The sequence below is a fragment of the Coturnix japonica genome, chromosome 2, assembly GCF_001577835.2.
Source record: "Coturnix japonica isolate 7356 chromosome 2, Coturnix japonica 2.1, whole genome shotgun sequence".
In the NCBI taxonomy this organism is placed as follows: domain Eukaryota; kingdom Metazoa; phylum Chordata; class Aves; order Galliformes; family Phasianidae; genus Coturnix; species Coturnix japonica.
The window spans coordinates 87,567,924-87,592,010 of record NC_029517.1 but is presented as its reverse complement, the minus strand read 5'-3'; the positions used below and the strand labels follow the sequence as shown (position 1 = coordinate 87,592,010).

At 43.5% G+C, this 24,087-nt stretch overlaps 2 protein-coding genes across 3 annotated transcripts in view; one reads left to right on the top strand and one right to left on the bottom strand.

Moving 5' to 3' along the window:
- Positions 1 to 23: 23 nt before the first annotated feature.
- Positions 24 to 9,630, top strand: PRELID3A (PRELI domain containing 3A). Of its 2 annotated transcripts, XM_015855242.2 has the most exons (7): positions 24 to 179; positions 917 to 1,085; positions 1,397 to 1,486; positions 2,218 to 2,288; positions 2,383 to 2,485; positions 4,219 to 4,307; positions 7,991 to 8,104. In XM_015855242.2, the coding sequence occupies exons 1-6, from the start codon at positions 148 to 150 to the stop codon at positions 4,270 to 4,272; spliced, it is 519 nt and encodes a 172-aa protein (XP_015710728.1). In that variant the 5' UTR covers positions 24 to 147; the 3' UTR covers positions 4,273 to 4,307; positions 7,991 to 8,104. The 2 variants fall into 2 exon arrangements, with proteins under 2 accessions (XP_015710728.1, XP_015710727.1); XM_015855241.2 differs by lacking the exon at positions 4,219 to 4,307 and having other exon boundaries at positions 26 to 179; positions 7,991 to 9,630.
- Positions 9,631 to 11,073: 1,443 nt separating this feature from the next.
- SPIRE1 (spire type actin nucleation factor 1) overlaps positions 11,074 to 24,087 on the bottom strand; it is a 117,523-nt gene continuing 104,509 nt past the window's right edge. Inside the window, 7 exon segments of the mRNA XM_015855237.2 lie at positions 11,074 to 13,899; positions 14,281 to 14,417; positions 14,517 to 14,544; positions 15,469 to 15,539; positions 15,876 to 16,013; positions 22,064 to 22,206; positions 23,027 to 23,114. Coding sequence (XP_015710723.2) covers positions 13,641 to 13,899; positions 14,281 to 14,417; positions 14,517 to 14,544; positions 15,469 to 15,539; positions 15,876 to 16,013; positions 22,064 to 22,206; positions 23,027 to 23,114 — 864 coding nt within the window. The 3' untranslated portion in view covers positions 11,074 to 13,640.

Below are 24,087 nucleotides of genomic sequence, written 5' to 3'. Positions count from 1 at the left end.
CCCCCCGGCGTCATGGCGTCACGTCCGGTAGCAACGGGAGCGGGGCGGGGGTGGTGATGTCATCGCGTGACGCTCCCCGCTCGCCGGCCGGCGCGGGGCTCCCGCCGAGTCCGTCTGTGTGGGGAGACACCGTCAGCAACGGCGGCCATGAAGATCTGGAGCTCGGAGCACGTCTTCGGGTAGGGGCTGACAGCGGGTCCTTAACGGCTGGAAAGGGAAGGGAAGGGAAGGGAAGGGAAGGGAAGGGAAGGGAAGGGAAGGGAAGGGAAGGGAAGGGAAGGGAAGGGAGCGGAAGGGAGCGTGGCTGTGGTTACTGAGTGAGCCGTTTTTTATAGAGCTGATTGGAACGTCATATGGAGCAGGTTGTGACTGTTGCCCTTTGCCCTTATTTCTGTTAGGTGTGGGTTAATCATTCCTTCTTTACTCAGTAAAGGAATATATGTTGTTTTCTTGTTTGTGTACTAATGCTTTCTTATGGTCTTTCTAAGCATCACCTGATTCTGAAGGGATATATGAGCTTGTGAAGTTATTACAGCTAAGAAAGCTGGAGCCCTGATTTAGTGTTCCCGAATGAATCACAGAATGACCCGGGTTGGAAGGGACCTCAAGGATCATGTAGTTCCAACCCCCCTGCCTGGCAGGGCCACCAAACATACACATTTACTAGATCAGGTTGCCCAGGGCCCCGTCCAACCTGGCCTTGAACACCTCCAAGGACGGGGCATCCACAACCTCCCTGGGCAGCCTGTTCCAGGGCCTAACCACTCTCCTAGTGAAGAACTTCCCCCTAACATCCAACCTAAATCTTCCCTCTTTCAACTTAAACCATTTCTCCTTGTCCTGCTATTGTCAGCCAGCGAATGCTCGTAATTAAATCCAAACTAGCTATAAATATTGTCTCCTCTTCTTTCTCCAGGCACCCCTGGGATACAGTGATCAAAGCTGCTATGAGGAAGTACCCCAACCCAATGAACCCATGTGTAGTGGGAGTAGATGTCCTCGACAGGAGCCTTGACAACCGGGGGAGGCTGCACAGCCACCGTCTGCTCAGCACAGAGTGGGGATTGCCGAGTATTGTAAAAGCGGTACGGTTTACTGGGTGTGTGATGCGTTGCTGTGTCGTCATCTGAACTGGCACTAAACTCCAAGTAAAAACTTGATTTATTGGGAATATCATCCATAAATATCATGTAAGCTGTAATCAGTTGTGGTGCATAGCAAGAACGCTGCAATATGCAGCATGTTCCTGTCAGTGCATGCCCTTTGAGTTGGTCTGTGTCACCCTGTATCGCTGATGCAACATGGCACCCTGTAGTCTTGCCACAGATAACTGTTATGTGTTTGTGAATTGTACTTTTAAATTATTTCTTAACTTTTTGCCTTTGTTGACTTCCAGATTTTAGGAACAAGTAGAACTCTGACTTACATTGAGGAACACTCTGTGGTGGATCCGGTGGAAAAAAAGATGGAGCTTTGCTCAACTAATGTGAGTGCCAGCTTAAGAAGCTTCTGGTAATTGGTGACTGAGATTAGATAGTTTGTCTCTCTTAACAATGTGGCAATGAGTTTCTAACTTTCAGCAGGAGGCAGTTTCCAGGTGCTTTTTGCTTTTCGCTTTATCCCAGGAATGCTTTGGGATCAAGGATTTGTGATTCTCATCCTGTTTCTCAGGATGCACATGGCATTTCAACTTTAAAGCTTATAAACCACTGTTTGCAACAGAAGGTTTAGTTTGAAATGCCTTTCCTTCACGAGTGTAAATGAAGTATTATGCTGCGTTTTGCTGTCCTGGGAACTTGCGACTCTGAGATCTGAAGCAGAGTTATGTATGGGAGAGAGCCTTTTCTTTGTATGAGAGGTGTTTGTTTCTTTGCTATTAGTCATTGGTACACTCAGAATAATGTCATAGTGGTATTGGTCTTAAAGAGCCTTTCTGAACTGCATGCCATAAATCAGATACGGTTTGACATTTAAAAGAGCGCAAATGGAAAGCTTATTGTGCAGTTTACTGCAAATAGGAACTTTGATACAATTAAATCTATGATAGGACAATATGCATCACCCTTTATAGGTCTTTTAATTGACTGTTCTGAGTTTTATACTCTGCATTTGCTGCTTTGCCTTTAAGTGGAGTGCTCTGCTACTGAACAGTGCTGTCAGTAAGACAAAAGTGAAAGATGGGATATGAGGATTTCACATCTTTTTTTTCTCTTTAAGATTACCCTTACAAACTTGGTGTCTGTTGATGAGAGACTGGTTTACACACCTCATCCTGAAAACCCTGAAAAGTAAGGAAGGATATTTGTATGCTTTTTTATGTCTAGGAGAAAGTATGTTAGGCAGATTCAGTGCAAGTATTAACTTTTCTTTATTCTCTTACAGAACTGTGCTAACTCAAGAAGCAATTATTACTGTCAAAGGCATTAGTTTGAGCAGTTATTTGGAAAGCTTAATGGCAAACACAATATCTTCTAATGCCAGAAAGGTACATATTCAGTTTTTTCTCTCTGTCTCCACCCACCCCTTTCCTTTTGTTAAAATAGTAATTGTCAAGCGTGTGTGCTGAGTACTATATTTAATTTCTTTAAACTTTGTGCACAGAATTCCAACTGACTTTTCCTAGGACCTCAGGCAGTAGAATATGATTTATCAAAGGATGAGAAGGTTTCACTCCTAAATCTTTGTTCTCCACCTGGAACATCACAACCCAACCTCTATATGCACATGCTACAGCTACACATCCTAGACACATATTATTAACTTTGTTTTGTCTTGGTTTTTCAAAGTACAGTTTTAAACACTAGCCACCCATTTACTGGAGTTAGTGCTAGTAGTGGATGGATGTAGCTTCCTTTTCATCCTTTTAAATCTGGGTTTAGCAGTTGATGCCAGCATATTCTGGGCTTCTTTGTGAGTTGCTCCAGTTCCTATATATTATTAAGCTGTCTCTTTGCCTTTGGCTGAAAATAATACCGTGTCTGCAGAGGCCTTTGTAGGTAACACTACACCCACTCCTCTGTCTCTTGCTTGCCTTTTCTATTTGGCTTGCAGCCACAGAGCTGAACTTCAGCACAAGCAGAGTTTCAGGAGTGCTTATTTCCAAGCAGTTTGTTCTGTGCTTCTTCTTTGGGGAAGGCTGGGAGGTGGGAAAGAAGTGGAGTTGATGGAGACATATAGGCATGGCTGCGTAACAGCAGGATGAGTGCCACTGGAATGTGAGCATGTGCTCTGTGTTGCTGGGAGAGACTCGGCACACTGAGAACTTGGCCCAGGCAACTTCTGTTAGGCCAGAGATCCTGTGCTTTGGCCAGTGCTTTGCCCCTAGGAGAGATGCTTCTTGATGAAGGCAATATAACCCAGCATGACTGAAGTCATGAACCAACTAGGTCAGGGAAGGGGAAACCCCTTCTATGTGCTTCTATAAAAGTGAGAGGAAAACAGGTGAGAACTGGGGGCATGAGGACAGAGTGATAGATAGACTAACGAGTAACACTGAGTACACTCAGTGTTTGAAAGTCATAAATGGAGCCTGTTTTGGTTAAATTACAATCCTCTTCCAGTTCAGTTTCCTCATAAAAGTGTGTAGGCATTTGTTCCGTTCCTGCAATGGCAGTCCAGACCCCGGCTCACAACAGCACTTCAATCTGACTCAGAGGTAGCACAGCACTACCTAGTTGGAGTGGCCACATCAACTGGGCTTGCTTAAAAGCACTCCTCTCGTGGCATCTGTCAAATCTGCCACTGAATTGAGAGAAGGAGTATTTTATGTTATGTATTTGTGTGCCACCTGTGTGTGAGCTTAATTTTCTTGGTGGAGCTTCTTCTGTTCTGCCATTTTCAGATTACACACTGGCTCACAAGCTTCTTACAAATGAAAAAGATCATCTTGTCCTGCCTGTTTTGCTGAAGTCTCTTTAGAGACTCAGCAGGAGTCAGTAGTCGCAGCCCTGTCTTTGCCACCTAGTAACACAGCCTGCTATCACTGGCTCTTCCAGCATGCAGTGCTACACTTCCATATCCTTAGCAGCCTTCTATAGCTTCATGACAGATGCTGAAAACTGTATTGTAGTTGTTAAGAAAAAAGGGAAGTGCAGAGGTAAGTGCTGAGATGTCGCTCTTAGGTTGAGGTGGGGGATGAGGCAGGCGATGTGTTACTGTTGCACTGATAACGAACAAACCTTTTGCCACATGTTGTGAATGTTTTCTGTGTTGCTCCAGGGGTGGGATGCTATTGAGTGGATAATTCAAAATTCTGAAAGCGCTCTAAGCTAGCAGTTCTCCACACCTACAGTTTGTACTAACTAGTGGTAATGCCAGCATTCTTCTTCTTGGTACAGCGTTTCAGCTCTCTAGCAAATGTGTGCATGAGTTGTTGTGATGTCCATGTCCTGAATTAACCTGCATGTATGTTTTCATATACGTTATGTACAGGAATGGCAAACGTGTTCATTATGGAGTAGGTTGGACATAGATGAGTTAGTTAGCCTGTGCTCGTGCCCTTGGGCAGCAAACCTGCTGCAGCCACAGCTTGTGCTCCAGCTGCAAGTGGAAGCACTGCTGCAGCTAACTAGGCACGGCAGGGAGCTCTTCTACCAAACATCGGTTTGGGTCTTGCTCCCTGTGATGTCAGTGTGCGAAACAGGTACCCAAGGGAATTAATGCATCGTCCAGTGACTGGAATTGGCATCACAAAAATGAAACAGAAATTTATAACGTTGATTTCTTAAAACAGATTGCCTAGCGAGGGTAATCTTTTACATAGCAAAATTGGGTTTGTTTTTCTTATGTCTCAGGAATATCGTTGCCCTTCTGCCAGTTTCCATGGAAATCTGTACAAAGTTGGAAGCTGGCGGAATACCAGATTCCCATGGTGGTTTTCATTGCTTTTGTTAGTTGTTTTCTTTTTGGTAGTGATGTGTCCCCTCAGCTATGTGACCATGATAAAAGCTGACTTTAAGGCTGGGAGAACAGAGTATAGTTGTTTCTAATGCCTCTGTGGATGGTTTTCCTTCCACTAGCCAGTGAAGCCCATCTCTGTCATTCCTGTATTGGCTTCTATTTCAACTAATAAAATTCCCCTCCTCCCCTTTTTTTTTCTTAATCCGTTCTGTTGCTTCCCTTTGTTAACAACATAGGGATTTTTTGTACTGCTTACTTTGAGATCAGTGTGTGCAATGAATGCTTGCTTTTGTGTTCTCATTCCACTGAGCTTTTATGGCTGTTTCTCTTGAAAACATTAACCACAGAGGCTCAGCGTTTATCAGTCACTTAAGCCATACCAACAAATCTGCACCCGTAGCATCTGGTCTACTGAACCCATCACACTGCTAACACATGCAATGAAAACGAGTGTGCATGCTTGGTTATGAATGTGCTTGCTTAATGAGCTACTTACTACAAATATTGTTGTACAGTATGAAACTTTATAGAACAATCCTCTGTCAGATTTCTTAGTTTTTATTTTAATCTGGGTAGCTCTACAATGCTTGGAGGCTTTACGTCTTGTTAAGATTTGTAATTTCATTTCCTATATAGAATCCTTCTGAGGTCTTCCTTGCCAATATCACAAGTTTATTCTTATTTGCAAGTCATAGCATGTAGCATAGGAAGAATATACAGACCTAGATAGTCTTAAAAGCTGAAGGAAATATCTCGGTACTCTAGTTGAACACTTGATTTTGACTTAACGGCTTATTTAATATATTTATTGACATGACTAGGGTGGTTCATTCTCAGGGCTTGAGAAGAACCTCAGAATTTTTCTACTGACATTTTCTATCTACATCAAAGCTGTCTGACTTTCTGACATGCTTTCTTTGTCTGATGACATAAATGTAAGTCATCACTGTCTTAGTGGGTGTCATCTAAGAGAGGATGTTTTAGCCTCACTTCTAAAAACCCAACATATGCTTGCTGGAAGGAGATCCCTTCCGTCCTCCTCAGCTTTGTTCCTTGAGGAGAGCTGGGCTCAGCTCCTTCATGGCTAGTTACACCTTGTTGCTGCACAGTAACCTGCTCTTGTCTGGATGTTGCTACACCTGCTTTGCTGGTGTTCCCAGCTCTTTTACAGGGTATAGAAATGGTTCAAGTAATTGCCTGCTGAGGTAAGGTTGGTTTGGTGCACAAGCAGAAAAGCTCACAAAATAATTCGTACTCTTATAAGGAATTTTTCAAGCAAGCCATACTTGAACAACTGGGCAACTTAAAGCTCTGGCCAAGGGTTGAACACTTTGTTTTGGTAAGTGGGTGGCTTTTCTCTGTGTAAGGTCTTTGTGTTTATTCTGTTAGACCCTGTGATAGGGAAGACCCAAAGAAAACCAGAGTCAGTCTTTGACTCAGCTTGATGAGACTCTTGAGACAAATATATTCTTATTCATAGTAAAACTACATTTCGTTTAACGTGTTAGATCTTGCACCTTGAATCTGGGCTTTCAGTACTATTCCAGGATAAGATTTCTAACCTCACAAAGCATTTTTATAAGAATGGGCTATGTTTTGACTTTTTCTTTTTTGGGAGGTTTTCAAGGTGATTTGTGCAGATCCTCATTCATACTTAGTAGTTTGGAAGGGACACAAGAAATAGGCTCTGGGCACATTACTAAGCTCTTGTTCACTGTATCACCTATCCTGCAAGCAGTAAAAACAGTATATCAGAGTTGAGAATGAAGCTCTGTGAGGGCAGAGGAGGCTCACCCCTTTTCCTCAGTCCCAGCAGGAGCCTGGAGCACTGACGCTTGCACTCTTAAAGGCTCTTTGGGCTTAGAGCCTTTGCTTCAGACTAGACTTGAGAGGGTGCCATGTGGCACGCAGTTGCTGCTTTCCACACTTTCTACTCCCTACTCTTAGTAGGGTAAGAATGATAAAGGTGTCTTGACTTCTCTTTAGGAAAAAAAACCAAAGCCTTCATGTTTTCTTGGGCTGATCCCGTCTGCTTGATTTGCCAAAAGCTGTCCTCGTGAGACTGGAACTTCCAAGATCTTCCACCTGCACTTAGCGTGGTGGTTTCACCAAGATGTGCAGCTGAACTCCACCATTCCATTCTGTCACACCTCAAAGGAAGAAGGGGTGATAGACAATAATGTATATAGACAATAATAGACAAGAGCAGTGAGAAAATAAAGCCAGTGTTGCTCATGTCTGAGCTGTGGCCATCAGCAGGTCCCTTTTGTGGCAGCTGGAGCTGGCTCTGCTCTGACATAGGGCAGCTGCTGGGCCCTGCTCAGAGGCCATCCCTGCAGCCCCTGCTACCAAAACCCTGCCATGTAAGCCCAGCGCTCAGGTGTTTCTCTGTTTTTTTCACTGTGAGGCTGCATACTCATCTTGAGGTGCAGCTGCTGCGGGGTCTTCTTAAAGCAAAACACTTTCCATGTGCTTATTTTGCTGAATTGCACTGCTTCTACTGAAACACAGGCTGTGCCAGGCTTTGAGGTACGACCTGCCCGTTCTGAGAGCTGAATGTCCCTTGGTAGAAAAGAAGCAGCTGCGGTCTCTCCATCAACTTGCTTTTTATTGCTTAGTGGAACTCAGTGCAAGGCCATCTCTTTGAACTCTAGCTCAAAATCAATTCGTTGCTATTTCAGTGAGCACTTGAAGACTGTCTTTCTTTGTCCTGGATCTTCTCAACAATTGTCCGTATACAGCTCTATTAATGAGTGTGAGAACAATATGTAGGCTCTTCCAGTAAATTCATTGCTCTTCTTAAGGTGGTGGGAGAGGCAGACAGTTCAAATAGCAGTTCTCTTACGCACAGGAACTGAACTGCTGTGAGCCCACACCAGTACTGCATTTACCTCCTGCATATGGGTTACTCAAACGCCTTTGTAGTAAAGTTTCAGTAAGATGAGAAATAACCATTGGAATCCTGTTTCAAACCAAGGAGGATGGGGAATTTTAAAACAAGCCTTATTTCTGACAGAGGAAAAACTATAGAGAAACCTGTGCAGTTGTACTGTATTTGTTCTAATCCTGAACTCTGCTATTTCCTTGGCAGGGCCGGGATGCCCTGGAGTGGGTCATCAGCAAACTCAACACAGAACTGGAGGAGCTGAAGTCAACAAGGGAGGGCATAAAACCAGCCATGGCAGCGGCATCCACAGAGAAATAGAAGCAAAAAACATATCGAGTAACTGATTGAAACATTTCATTCTGCTGACTGCTGTCTCGATGGCCCTTCCAAAGCTCATCTGCGTAGGTTTTGTATATTTATAAGCATATTGGATCAGCGGGAAAGTAACCTCATCTTTCATCTCCAGAGCAGCTCCCTTCGCCTACTGCAGATTAAACTGACCTCCTGCAGATGCTCTTTTCACTTAAACGATTTCTTTTCAACACCGGAAACAAAACGTTCAGCACATTTAAATCAGCCTAAATGTGCCTTTTGTGACAAAGATTGAGAGTCTGTTGTATTTTATACCATCTTTTTCATACTCAAACTTAAAAAGAACTCACGTGTTTACTGAGTGTTCTCCAAATGAGCATTAGTTCTGTGAAGGGCTGAGAGCCTTAACTTTTGTCCGTTTTATACTCTTAAAACCGTTTGAAGGGAACTATGTGAAACAGCACGGTACTGTAGAATTAAAATTGCCTATCTAGAGAATCATCCCCAACAGCTGAAACTTGTGTTGCGCTGACTCTTGTTATGTTGCTTAATGTGTTGTCTGAACACGACACACGGATGCTTTCCCTCTTAGGTGTTTATATCCAAGAGAGTTTCTATTGATGTTAACCGCCTAAACAGGCTTTTTCTTTCTTTTTTTTTTTTTTTTTCTTATTTTGTGGGGAGAAGGGTATAATTTATTTTCATATTTATTAACAGGAGTGGGAGGTGCTGCTTGGGTTATTTATCTGTAAGAGGGTGCTTGCAGGCTACTGGAACAAAGAGGCTCTGCTGTACTCTGCTTCTTACTCTTCCTGCTATCTCTTAGCTGAGAAGAGCTGGCTGCAAGAAACGAAGAGCTCAAATGAGAAGGTTGAAATCCAAGGGATAGTGCTTCATCAGCGCGTGATTTTGTGCTCCAATGGGGAAGAACAGAGCACAAGAACAGCTGGGCTCTCCTTTTCAAATGCTTTCTACAAACAACTGAGTTCTGCTGCAGTGCATTTTGTCAACACTTTGCCACATGGGTACAAATGTTTTTAGAAACGTTTTAAATGCTTTAAATGCTTCCTGATTGTCTGCAAAAATACTGCATTAATTGTGGCAATGGCCTCTTGGAAAGTATGCAGAGATACTTATTGCTAACAGTTCCAGCTTTTGTATGAGGTTCACAAGGCTTTCTTATTTGGTCCGGGTGTAGTTCGTGTTTCTTAGATAGCCCTCTGGTGGCGGGTTTGACTTTATTTCTTGGTATACATACAAACTGAGATGATAGATACGTGTTGCACAGTTGTTTACTTGCTCAGGTGGCAGGCATGTGTTCATGGAGCTGTGAGAGCATGGGGAGCTTCTTTATAAAAGTGAAATGCTGGGCAATGTTTGGATCTGGTAATTTAAAATGTCTGTAGCTTAAGGGAAATCTCAGAGCTGGTATTCTGTTTAGCTTCAAAGTGAATGTTAATTTGGGTGTAAGTATAGTCTAGGTAAATGACATGGTTCTAATAAATAAACTTGATTTGCATTATTAGCAATTATTTGAGTAGCTAATATTTGCATTGCTCTCCTTCTGCAGACAAAAAGCCTTTCTCAGCTGGGCACAGGACGTTAGACCCTGACCTGGTAGTGGCTCCTTCCTGCAATGCGCTGTGGATGGCTTTGGTACTCATTGTTGCTGTGGCACTTCTCAGGGAAGTGGTGCTGCTTCCTGTGTAAGGGCTGCAGGCGCTGCCCCAGCACCCCGTGACCTCTGGCAGGAAGGGCAGTGCAGGGATGGCAAAGTTCTGAGCAGAAGAGGAGATGAGTAAGAGTGTGTGTGTGCGTGTGGAAACCTGATCTGCAGCATTCCCATAGCGCTCATGGGAGATGATGAAGCCTCAGTTGTGAGGCAACAAATGAGTATTTTGTGAGGTTCATGTATTGATTTAGTTCAGAGGAAGAGTGGTCTAAATCTGCTTCTTACACCAGATGTGCTCAGTGTTGTCTTAAACACAAACAATGCCTCTCTGCAGCTGTGAGGGCGCTGCTGTCTCACATCTTTGGGGTGTGATGCTCCTGCAGCCCTGTGCTGGTTCTCCCTGTGACTGCTCGTGTTGGCATCATGTACAGGTGGGATTTGGCATGTAGCAGATGAAGCGATTCATAATTTTCTGTGGAGAGTTTTACTCTTCTGCTTTCTGCTCATTAAGGTTTGCACACAGAGCTTCCACTTCTGCCCTGACCACAGGAGTCCTGTCCATGGGCTCTGCTGGGTTGGCAGCTCTGGGTTCAGCCCTGCTCTACATTGCTGGTTCTGAAGCACGCTGCTTCACACTTCTGTGCCATCACTGATGGGAGTTCACCTTTTGGGTCAAAAATCTTTTCCTTATATACCTTTGACTGAAGTCCGCAAGTGGAGCAAGCAGGGGCACCATCACTGTTTTACATCTCCTTAGTGGAACTGTGACGGCCAGGAGTCTGTGAGGTGTCTCTGTACGCCATAGTACTCTCTATCTATCTTAAATAAACATCAGCCTCAGTTAAACCTTCTGGCTGTACTGCTGTGATACAGAACGGGCTATGAGTGTTCAGAGCCGTCTGCAGAAAAACCATTGGTTAGTTATTCAGTGCTGAGGAGCGCTCAGACAAGGCTGTGGCTTCCCGGAGCTCACTGGGAGCCGCTCAGCGGTGTGTGGTTGCCCTCTGTCTGCACTGTGATTCCATCTGGGCTTGCAGGCTGCCTCAGTGAGCAGTAACAGAGGGGAGTCACCTGCAGTGACTGGCTGCAACTTGCCCTGTTGCCGGGCTGCACAAGCAGTAGGGTGCTGTTCTCAGGGCCATCACACGTTTTCCCCCTGTTCCAATGGCGCTCAGCTGTTTGCATCAACAAGCCCTCGCCTGAAGAAAGGGCTGCCTGTTCTTCAAAAACTGTACAGTACAACAAAGAGGGCAGAAACTTGGAGGTTTGCTCTCCCACGAAGAATTAGCACAGACCAAGGCCGTAATGGAAAGGCATTTTATTTCCACCCGGTACCACCCTTCCCACTATAAAGGAAATAATGGGGAAAGGAGAAATAAACCCACCAACCGCCCCCAGGGATGACACGGTCACAGGAGCGTTTGCAAGGTCAGGTGTAGAGCGTGGGAGCACTGCAGCCAAGCCCTGCTCACCACAACAGCAGCACCATCCCCAGCGCTGCACAGCTGTGTGCCATTCAGCTCCATGGGCCCTCCCGGTGCACTGGGACAGAGCTGGAGCATCGTAACAAAGCTACAAAAATAAGGAGATTTTAAAAACTGCTGTGAGGAGCTGAGCGTGCTGCCCCACCTTCAGCAGGGATTCACTCTAAAATGCCTACAGAGCGCAGACTGTCGGAGGGGCTGAAAGCATTAACTCTAATGGAGATAACAGCCAACACGCGTATAAATAGGACTTTTTTTTTTTTCCTTTTTTCTTTTTTTGAAGTTTGCGGAAAGTTAATTCCCATTGCAGGATTGATGGGGACTTCCTAAATGTCAATAAATATATTACACGTATTTACAAGCTTCACCCCGATACCAACGTGGTTCTGGACCCACAGAAGCTGTGCAGTGCCCAGGGCTGGTACTGGGGCTGGGCCGAGGCCTGGGGACTGCCAGGTACTGCCAGCTCTGCTGCCCTGCGCCCTGGGAAAGGGGAAGGGGGCATGCGGGGCCCTGAGCAGCCTGCGGTGCCAAGGGGGAGTGGAGCTGGAGCAAGCAGAGCACAAGGCCAGGGCATTTCCAGGAGAAAATGATGGGCATAACAGCAGAGGAAATTCAGAGTGAGAGTCCATGCGTTTCTCCCAGCCTAGCTTTCCTGATGCACAATGCAGCGAATGCAAGGCCTGCTTTTGGCACAGGAATGAGCAAAAGTGCAGGTGTGACCGAGATGAGGGGCCCTTCGCACAGCAGTGGCTTTGGGCAGCTCCAGCCTCCCGCTTGCCTGCCCACGGGCTGCCTTGTGCCACCGCTCTCCATCTGCAAAACTCTCATTTCCCAAGGTGGTAATGAAAGAAAAATACAGGTGGGTGAGTCTGTGTGGAGGTGTGAGGAGCCTTTTTGTGTGCTTTTCAAATCAACCTACACATGGATGGTGGTGCCAGCCCTGCCCGGGCTCTGCCAGCACGAGGTCCATGTGGAACAGACACATGGCTGGAATCCACGTGGCAGATCCAGCCCTGCAGCTCTGAGGTATCGCTCATCATTAATCCTTAGCATAGAAATGTTAATAAATAGATCTGAACCTTTTCTGCTATGTCCTCTTACAATATACACTGCTATACAGATATTAAATATGCCTCGGGGTATTAAAAAATGTATGAAAAAGTTACAGTAGTTGATTTTCAAGTATTAACAACTTGACTATGTTAGTTTTAAACACCAGAACAATCCAGACCCAAATTATAGACTAAACTCTGGTAAAGCCTGCCTTTAAAAAGAAAAGTATTTCAACTTTTAAAAAAAAAAGGTGCAAAAAAGCATGCAGTGGTGTAGCTAATGGTACAGCGCCATTGGAACATGTCACCCGGTGGCCTCATGTTCTTCTATGGGCAAAGCAAAGAGGGAAAATAAATGAATCAAGGGTGGGAAATGAGAGATTGCTCCCAATCTGGGACAGCACTGCCCCAAATCTCAGCAGAACGTGGGTCCCTAAGGCCAACTTACAGCCCCGGCAAAAACGGGGCTCTGGGTGGGCACACTGCTAGTAGAGCCACAGTGGGATTTGTGCTACACATCTGCCCTCCTGTCCCCCAAGCGGCCCAAGGAACAATGCCACAGGTGCTGCAGTAGCACCAGGAGGCTCTCTTGCTTCCTATCCGCTGCACAGCTCTGCCTACCACCAGAATTCACTACCACCTGTACCTGGCATCATACATTCAAGTAGGCAGTACGCCCCTGGAACCTGCCCTGAGACACCCAGGGCAGCACTGAGGCCTTAAAGAACAGCAACCCCACAGTGAGCAGCTCTGTCACACCTGCCCCAGGGCCCATACACCGCAGTCCCATGTTGGACCCTGACCTCACAGCAACAGAAATGGTTCAAACAAAGACTGTTTGGAGCACAGCCGCTCACACCAGCGCCTGGTGAGCTCTGGAAGCAGGATGTGAGCATTACTAGCTTGGTAATGCCGATAAGACTTACTGCTCACTACTGCACTGGCACTGACTCTTTGTTAGATCGGGTTCTCCGTTAAGCACACGTTTTTGCTCATCTCCAGAAAATGATCCAAAGAATGGTTAAAGAAAAATAAAAGATTGAAAGCAAGAAAAGGCTTTCACGTTTCAATGCACGCATACAAAAGAGGCAACAACTGCAAACTGTAGATTTTCTCCCAGTGTGAGCAGCTGACCTGCTGCATGTCATTCTGTCCAGATAAAAACACCGCTTCTGCATCTCTGGAAAACATGGCGGTAGGAAAACCTGTGACTCAATGCAGATCCAAGCCGGTCGAGAGAAACGAAGCAACGGAAGGATAACCCTGTTTTGGTGACCTCTCCTACGGACGATGACCTCATGAAGACAAAAGCAAAGAAAAAGGCACAAGGCTCAGATCTCATTGATAGTTCTCTCAGAGGGGCAGTAGTCAGAGGTTCCCGGAGATGACATGTAGAAGGACTGTGTCTTCCTTTTTAACCTGGCTCGCTTGTTGGCCAGGGACAGGCTGCGCCGGCTCGAATTGATGATTTCTGAAATGAACTTCTTGCAGTCCACACACACCTCCATCGTGCTCCAGTCCTCCATTAACTCTTTTGGAAACTGCAGTTCTTCATGTGACTTATCCACAGATTTGGACCTTGAGGTCAACCTGAAAGGCAAAACAGCAGGACCGGTCTCAATACGTAGCAGTATGGCAGAGAGCACCCTGGGACACCTTCAGAAAACAGCAAAAAGCAACTGGAATCAAAACCATTCTGCTTTCTCCTATCCTGTAAATGACACCTGGCTGAGCAAGACTGCAGAGGCACTATCTGGGCCCATGGCCACGCGGCTTCTGGAGACCTCCAAGGAGGAGACCCCACAGCCTCTGGGCAGCCTGTGCTGGTGCTCGGTTACCTGCACAGCACAGCAGTGCTCCTGCTGTTCAGAGGGAACCTCCTGTGCTCCAGTTCGCTCCATTCCTGGCATTGGAGTTTGTAACTCCAAGAGACATTTCCAGTGCACACAGGTGACCGGGGTTGCTTCTCACCTGGGAATGCTCCGCAGTGATCGATGGTGGCTGGTGGAGGGCTTCTCCGGCCTCATGAAGCTCTCTCCTCGCTGCAGGGTGGAAGGTCCCAGTGAGAAGATGGGAAGAGTGGAATATGGCTTTGATGGCAATCGCATCTGTTGAGCACAGATATGCGCAATATAAGAAAGATGCAGAATTATTTCCAAAACTGATGGCTTTTCAGAAAGGGGTGAACCAGAGATGTGTTTACTTACCTTTTTGCAGCACTGTGAGCATACAGGCCTGTGTAAGAAAATGAAAGCCTGAGTCATTTAACTGGGCTATGCCTTACTGACATCAAGAATAAGGGATAAATATCCCAACCCATTACCTAAACACTTCTGTTTCAGTGTTTCATCAATATAAAAACTTAATCAGAACATGAAGCCAAAAGTGAAAGGGAATGCCAAACAAGAACTACAGCTACAAAAAGAAAGAAGGGAGAAAAAAGGGGAAATAGCTGTTTTTCCTCTAAAGAAATATCTTTTGGTAAGTGACACAGTAAATCAGTGGTTCCATAGATCTTTCTGATTTACCATCCTATTGTTTAGCTCGAGTTTTTTCATTTTGCCTTCAAATTATTCCTTTCCCCTTCCCCCACCCATATTCCCAAAATAACGCAAAGGTCAGCAGAGATTATGGAACTGCAGACCGGAGAGTCCGAATAAATTCCATCTCACTCTCCTAAAAGAACAAATTAATGTTTCTTTTTACTTATGATCAAAAATCAGAGAATCCTCAGAGTTGGAAGGGACCCTTAAAGGCCATCAAGTCCAACTGCCCTGCAATGAACAGGGACACCTGCAGCTACATCAGGTTGCTCAGAACCCATCCAGCCCAGCCTTGAGTGTCCCTGTGTTGGTCACACGACAACCCTCACTGTAAAACGTTTTCCTTATATCCAGCCTAAATCTCCCTTCTTTAAGTTTGAAACCATTTCCCCTTGTCCTATCACAACAGACCCTGCTAAAGAGTCTGAGTTTCAGTCCAAGGAAGAACGTCACTTACAAAAGATCCATTTTAGCATACTTATAACATCTGTTTTTAAACCTGGACTGATAAATGGTAACAATCAACACTAGGCAGGATTTGGGATGATCTAAACCACAACTCCACATTTTTCACTCTGCAGCGGTACTTATTTATTAACAGATATTAAATATTTACCTTTTACAGAACTGACAAGTGTAAGACCAGGTAAAGAAAGAAAACCTCCTTGTCCGACAGCAAAAGCAGAGCTGAAAGGAGAACATAGAAGTTCCCATGTTAGACAAGTTCCACACAACAGTGACTTTGTCTGTCAGATGCTGTCAGTGAGGCCGGTGTCACAGTGTTATGCGCAGCTCTGGGGTTTGTAATTCCAAGAGGACACTGAAAAGAACTCTATCTTCACATATTAAGCAATACACTTTTAACTTGTAAATGTTCTTGTTTCTAATCATCTGCACCAGATTCTGGAATATTAAGTGGTTTCCTATGGTAACATTTGATGATTCTCTTCCAATCCTAGATTCCTGAACACTAGAGGAGGTCCAGGAATGAGCTACTACAGCTGTCCCCGGGCTCAGCCATACCTTTCCTTTCTTGAGAGCAGTGTAGACATCTTTATACTGCTGGTACTTCTCCAGCTCAGCCTTCACCAGCACCTGACGGATGTGCATGACTTCCTCCACCGTCAGAGCCAGACACTCCACCGGGTAACAGAACTCCTCCTAGAAGCCAAAAATACACGTTACTTCAAAGCCAAATTGCTTCTTCTAAATTTCAGTGTAGACAACCAACCACCTGGTTAGTAACTCCAGAAAAAAGAGTTGCTCCCTTCAGTAGCACTGGCTCATTTGTGGGCATCACATAAGTTTCAAATCATCTGAAACTGTGGAACTCTGATCTCAAAGGTCTGATGTTCAGCCTCCACAATGAGTTTTGTGTATTCTCCCTTCTCAAGCCATTCTAACCTTCTCTCCATTTGTCTTTCGCTACAAAGACTGATTTTAATCAATTGATGTTCAGGTTATAATTAGAAAGCAAAAAGGTAGTTTGACACGCGGTTTTACTTTAAGTATTCTTAAGAACACATGATTTCTCTGAGACTCTGTGGTGCCCAGAATGGCCGAGGAAAGTCAGTAGTAGCCGATACTAGCAGAATTTTTTATTCAGTGGTACCACATCTTGGTGTTCATGTGACCTAACGACAAAAAGTTAAAGCAATCCAGGCAGACAGGCCCTCCTTTCTGCCACCAGAAAGGAACAGCGTCGATTCAAGCTTTACAGGGTAACCTGCCGATAGGAAACTGGTTACCCAGTGCTGGATTACTAACGGCAAAGAATGAAATAGAGAATGACCCGACAACTTCCCACCGACACAATTTCTGTATGTTCTGTATTACAGCGTGATGGAGAATACTGAGTAGAGAACTCCTGAATTTGGTACCAAAGAATAAAAGCACCAACCCAATTTGTAATCCAGCCCTGTGGTTGATTATACAGCTCCAACAGAAAGACAGAAACCTCTGGGGGAATTCCCATCGCCTTATGCTTAGTGAACCCTTTCAGTGAGCCCAGAGGGGCTGCTGTGTGGTAATGACAATGACATCCAATGCTCTTTGAATAAAGGAAGGAAATTTTTCCTGCAAATACAAAGACACGGCCCACAGTTTGGAGGTCTAATTTATAAACTGAAGAGAGGGTTCAGATTAATTGTGAAACCTTCAATTTACATGGAGCCAGAGTTCAGTTCTGTCTTTCCATTAGGTTTAAAAGAAAATCCTTCTACATAGCAGACCTGGCAAACATTAGCATTTAGGAACCACCACATTTGTAAAAACTGTTGTCTTACCTATCTAGAAAGGGAACACAAAGAAACTTCACTCTGTTTAAGGCACCCCACAAAAGACTAGAATTGAGTTAGCTCTGTTAGATTTGCCAGCTAAACCTTTGGGGTGTACGGGTGCTAGTTTTCTGCAAAGAACAAACTATGTCAAAAACAACTGCAATTTGCTCTGAGGTGTAAAACAGCGCAGCCAAACAAAATGCCTTCTGTTCATTATGAGACTTCACGGCTAACTGGCTGCCATCCGCACTTCATTCTGGTCCTTCCCATAGCAACTGCCTCACTACAGGGAAAGCACGGCGGCAGGTCGGGTGAGATGGGAGAGGAAGTGGGTGGGAAAGCGTGATGCACACAATGCCAGCAGAAAACCTCAGTTCTGCATCGTGGGAGACTGAGAAAATGACTGGGGTGAATGAGGCAGGCTGAATGCTTTTCATCAGTCAGAGCTTTAGGTCCTTTAGAAACACAGTTCTTACTTGGAGGCACTTCCTTCCCCCTCATGTGCGCCCGCTCCGTTAATTTATAGGATGATGATGTCAGTGAGTATTGCTCCTTTGAAGACAGTCTGTAGATATACTATGGGTGCAGAGCAGCTACCAGGGGGGGAAATATGTGGGTCTGCTGTACCAATCAACAATGATTACTGCTACAGCACGTAGAAATAGTTGAAGGCAACAGGGGAAACATAGAAAAAAATGTTCACATGTTTAAATGCTAATGTTTTAATTCCAGAGGTTACACAAGGACAACAAAATGTTAATGCAACATTAAGTGAAAGATAAATATGATGCTGATTTCAGAAAACTGCTTGAATTTATGTATTTTTTTCCCTTTTTGGCATAGAAATAAGTACATGAGAAAATCTTTTGTTTCCACACTAGCTGTAAGGCACTGAAATTAATTAAAATTACACTAAGCACTGACTAAACTTCATTAAGCAATGATGCTTTCGAGTTATCACTTGAACTTCAGCAATGATCTGCTCAAGTCAAGCGGCTGCAAACAAGAGAACTTCAGTTCTCTGCGCAACCTGCATTTGACAGAACACACTAAAGACAAAATGTGATTTGAATGGTCTTGTTTTTCTGGAATTGTACTCAATGCTCATTTTAACATTCAAGGTGAGTCACTATACTTATTTTTAAAGGAAATAATCTTATTTAAAAATACAAATTCAATCTTGAAGTTTCCACGATCCTTATGAGAAATGGCTTAAAGCTTTGACTGTGCAGTCATTTTATATACTGTAATAGCTTAAGGTGTATATGTCTAACTTAACTTCTTCTACTCAGGAAAAGCAGGTACTAAGGGTTATATATCCATAATGTGAAATAAAGTGCTTTGTAGGTCATTCTCGGCATGCATGCACCTGATCAGTCGTATGACTGTCTTTTTACACTAAAATATTCCTTGTAAAAATTCTCATTAAAAGATGTCACTGGGCAGTCAAATGAGTTGCATCAGTAAACTGCAATAGGAACATGTGCCAGATTGGACTCTAAATCCTGCACTTCATGGTTAGCAAGCACTCTAAGCTCTCACTGATTTTGCAGACTAAAAGTTTCTAAGGATTTCAGCTGGAAGTCTCAGCTCTCCTGCAGAAGACTGCACTCACTTATTAGTTGGGACAAGGAAAAGAAAAACTCAATTATTTGTTTGATTCTACATAGGAGGAAATGAATCATTTGTTCTTGTTAGTGGGCTTGCCCTCCTGGGTACATAGTTAGGAATTATTCTCTAAGTTCTGATATAAAACTGCTGAGGACTAAAACTCTTAGCGTGTTCTCAAGTGAAACAGATTGCAAATGCCCTTCCATTCTACAGCATGTTGGCTGTATCTTGTTAGAAACAAAGAAGCTCACTCTTTTCAACATAGTCCAAACATTACAATAGTTTTGCTGTTGTTTTTTTGTTTGTTTGTTTTGTTTGTTTGTTTTCTGCAGGATCTTCATGCGCTGTAACATTTAAAGTCTGTCCCACTGATAATCTTGTGATGTTGCATTTTTAGTTTGCTGTCCTTTCAGAACTGATTTCTTTTCCCCGTGAGGTGATTGAAGACACACAGATATCCTACACACACTGAAATCAATGTCAATCAGGTGCAGTGTCCCAGCCTAAGCTTTAATTCTTGCCACAGCTCAGGAAGTGCTCCCCAAAGAGGGAACATGCTGGTGAAGGTGATTTCCAAAGCCAGCAAAAAGAGGCAAACCTTTGCGGGTTTCCACCTGCTGGCAAAAGCTCTCTCACAGAGATAGTACATAGCCCCTGCCACCCCACACATGGCTGCTTCAACGGGATGAGAGCTGAGCAGAGAAGCTGTTTGCATAGTTGAAAAAAGTGGTCTGAAAGTCATCCTTGGAAATAAACTCCTTATCCTAGGAACCTGAACAATAGATAGGAAGCAGAGAAGCGAATGCTGTGTATAAATGAAATCATTAGCTTTGGTCCTCTAGGTCATGAAAAATAATGAGGATGATGTTGATTAAAAAAAAAAAAGAAAAAAAAGCAAACAAACTACAAAAGCATTCATATGTACATATCAGGACATGACTTCATCTCTGATTAGGCACCAAATCAGCTCGCTGCAGCACGCATACCACCAGGATGGCCCACAAAGACCTGACTTCCATGGAGCATCAGCAGGGCAACCTATCAAAAGGATGACCGTTGGCCTTTTACCAAGTTTGTTTCCCTTCCCCACCTGCTTAGCTCTAACTCCCCCTGTCTGAAGAGATGCCAGTTCATAAAACCATAGTTAGTATGCAAGACAGACCAGTTTCTTGCTAATCCTGCTAAGAGACAGCAGCAAACTCCTGCCTGCTTGCTCTGGCATGGAGAGCTATTTATTGACGAGGCCTCTTCCACCTTGAAGAGAAACTGCGGTCACAGGAACAGGTGATAAGAAATGAAACTCCATCAATCCTGGAGGAAGGGATGAAGAAGTGTGATGTCAAATAAAAAATAAATCATATTCTGCAGGGAATGTGAAGCGTTCACTGAGGGAACAGCAAGGTTACACATGCAGCACCCAGCGACATAAGCCGGCATCCTTCAGGGAAGGCTCTGGAGGAAGCCAGCATATGTAACTGGGACAGTGCCATCGTATCACAAACCACCTACCAAAACTAAAACCCGAAGGACTATGGGTGTTGTCTGTCACACCCTAGAGGGCACTATTGCCAAGTCAGAGAATTTACTCTCCAGGCATCCAGGTTCTATTTAAAGGAACAACATTTCACTACTGAATTTCCTTCTCTCTCTCTCCGTAGCCAAAACCAACTAGCTGACAGCTATCTGGAAATCAAGAAGTCCAACAGAAAAGAAATTAGTAAAATCTTTCTCATGTGTTCCCACACTTCCCTGACATACCTACTGTCTTTTCTCCCTCTTTCTTTAATACTTCTAGCAGGAATTGAATAATTTAATTAATTTTTTGGCAGCAATTTTATTTCATACATTATTTTTCTAGGCATATGTCAGTGAGCATATGCTTAGAAACAGGCACATATATAAAAATGCATATGTGGTCAAAAAGGTTGAGAACTTGTTTCCCCTATTCAAAATAAAAGCCTTGTATTTAAGACTCTTCAGTTGTATGATCCCCTCAAATACATGAGATCAATATTATAGGGATGTACCATAATTCTAAGCATTAAAAAAGCGATGGAGCAAATGCCTGAGCTTAACATGCAGTGCCTTCTCCCCTCCTCCCTTTCAACAGTGTGCATGGGAATAACTGTGGACCTGTACAGCAGGCACTCACAGTGATCCATCTTATATGAGAGCATCTTCAAACACATACCGAAGGAGCCCTCCATCTGATTCTGATAGAATATGTTATGCTCAAGGTTCATTTCAGCAGTTCATTTCTACCTGTGCTGTGTTTACTGATATGCTACTACATCACCTTCACCATGAATGAGAAACTACATTCTTGTGGAAGAATATAATAAACAAAATCCAGCAGACCCTCTGAAATGGAGGAAGCATGTTGTGGGAATATATGGAGATTACTTTCTTGCTAGTTTATCATCAACTAATGGGTTCAGATCCTAGCCACCACTGCTTGGCTGAACAAGAACACTCTTCAAAGCCCACTAATACCACTGCTCTAAAATACGGGGTGAGTGAATATTCCCTTCCTTTCAGAACTAAGATGTGTTTATTGATTTCTCTATTCACCAGCACCTCATGGGGTGTGCTTCAAAACCCTGCTGGTAGGAAAAAGAGACAAGGAACATATCCTGCAAGAAATTACAAAGCACTAATCAGTAGGTCAGCATAATAGAGCCAAGATTTCATACCCATTACTGCTTATACTCTGTTGGAAAACAGCTCTCAATTAAAGCTAATTGATCAACTGTACCATACTTTCTTTTCAAGTAGTAATACAGTTTTTTGCCTCAGTGACTTCAACAAAGCAACATAAACAAACCTTGATTTGGATTACTGAAAGAGCTTTTGCATGTATAAACATTAACCACACAAATTCTTACGGTAGAAGGAAAAGAAGTCCTTCCATTCATTCAGCCATTAGCTAAAATGCTGCCAAAAACTAAATAATAATAATAAAAAAAGCATTAAAAAAAAAATCCAGAGCTTTGGAATTGTCTCTATTCAAATGGAAAATCAGTAAGGCAAAGTTTGCCTGTTTTGGTAATATTCTGAAATAAAAGCAAGGCACATGGCTTTATCCAGAGTCCTAATCAAAGTGCAAATATTTTCCGAGGCATCGGTACCTGGGATTTTGGATCAATCAGAAAGACACAAAGTTCAAATCTTGATTTCAAAATGTCTTTAGTAGCCCAGGGCTGCTTCTGAATTCAGGAGTTTTCTTTGAGTCAAGTTCTAATCGCACTGAAGCCAAGTTTTAATTTTCATTATACTCTTAGCATGCCTCTTTCTCTCTCTCCTACCACCCACTCCACTTACAAGTGATCTGGAGCTCTGTTTTGAAGGTGGTAGAAACTGTCTGACATTGGTTGGAGTTTCCTTTTCAATGGAGTGTCTTCTCTGAGGTGGCTGCCGTCTCTCTGGCTGTGGTGTAGATGATATGGGCAAGAACTTTGGAGGTGCTAAAGATTCAACCAGTGTAAAAGAATTAGTTCTCATAAGACAGAGTGTTGGATAACATTGCTCAGTACTTGCAAAAGTCATTGATTTCCTAGAATTCCTACTGCTGGGAGCTCAAATTACACCTCCGTACTCTTAAATACAAGTGTCACATTGATTACATTTCCAAGACTGAAAGAACAGGAATACTCCTAAGACCTGCAAATACAGGCATGCTACCATCCATTTATCACTGCATATAAATTCAGAGTGCCAAGATATTGGCTTATACAACTTATTTTACCACTGTGCACAGATTGCATATTTAATTACAAAAGCTTTCCAGTGCCACTGGAACTCCTGGTGTACAGTAAAGCCTACCATAACTGTGTGAAACAAAAAGATCAGATTTTCCCCTCTTGCCAGTAAGTACTTTGCTTGTGAGACATATTGGTCATTACTACATGTCTTTCAAACAAGTACATTCACTCATGTCAGAGGTGCTGAAAACATTTAATTTGGATTTCAGATTGGTTTAGAATGTGTTGCTGCAGCAACAAATCCTTCTGAGATGAATGTAGCTGAAATATGCACTTCTGACATCCTTAACAGTTCCCTAACAGTTTCAAATATGAAGTTTCCTGTTTCACAAAGAAATCCACATATAGTAGAGGCTACTGTCTTCCACTCATTAATTATTACATTTGACCTATTCAGAGTGTTCCAGAGTTCAGATTTACAGATTTATTCCATTTTCACTCAGCTTCAGCTTCCTGTAAGAGTGTCAAAGTTCACATAACAGAAGGCAACAGAGCTAGTGAAAGCAGGCACTCTAAAACTCACTCTTTCTGCTGGTACCTTCCTGAGAGGGGTCTTCCACTTGTGAGGGGGAGATGCTGCTGCTACTTGTTGATCTGTGCACTGATTCCTCCTGTGTGTGAAGATGAGAAGAAACAGAATTCATCAGAAAATATTTTTTCTTCTCTTACTGCTTTTTAGCACATAGAAATCACAAGCCATCAAAGGAATTTCACCACATTAAAGCACCCAAAGCCATAGGAGAAGTCCCGAGAAAAAAAGTTGACCCTTCACAGCACTGTATAATTTTCTATACTCAACTTCTGTAAAAACTGGAATATAAATGGTACATGGTTGGAATTCAGTGCATTTAACCATCACATTAAAATTTAAATTTTAAAAAAATTTTAATTTTTAAAATTAAATTTTTCAATTTAAAAGAAATCATCTTCATTATGTGTTTCATCACAGAAGCCAAGTTCAAGTCCATGGTGAAACAGGCTTTGATTAAAAGCTGTCAGGTATGGGAGGCATTACCAAATCATAGTATCCCAAACCTCTGTCTTCAGCCACCAGATATCAGTAAGATATAATCACAGGAGCCTCCCCAGGGAACAGAGTTGAAGGACTGACTGAGAGTTGCAGTTTAGCTCCTGTGTGAATGCTTTTAACCAAGGAGCTTCACATCACTTAAAGCGTAAGAATTTACAAGAGGTGGCCAGCTCTAAAATCCAGGAAGTGGCTGAGCCTCTCTTTCTCATGCAGATTTCTCTCGTTATAGAACTGCAAGCAGGAAAATCCCCACTAACTGAAAGAATGCTGCCTTTGGTAACAGCAAGTCAGAAAAGAAAAGCTGGCAGGGTCACCTCAATGAGCACAGTGCATCACGGGACAGAACCCTTAACAAATTGGCATCAGGTGATCTGTGCTTTCTGCTTAGCCCAAGGATGTGTATGCACTGTATGCAAAGATACTGCGATGTGTAACACTGTGTATGCCTCAACACAGTATTCTGCAAAGAAACTCCAACTGGATCCCAAAACAATGCACTCACTTTAACATACCCAATATGCCTCTTCCACACATTAGAGATGAGAAAACTGTAG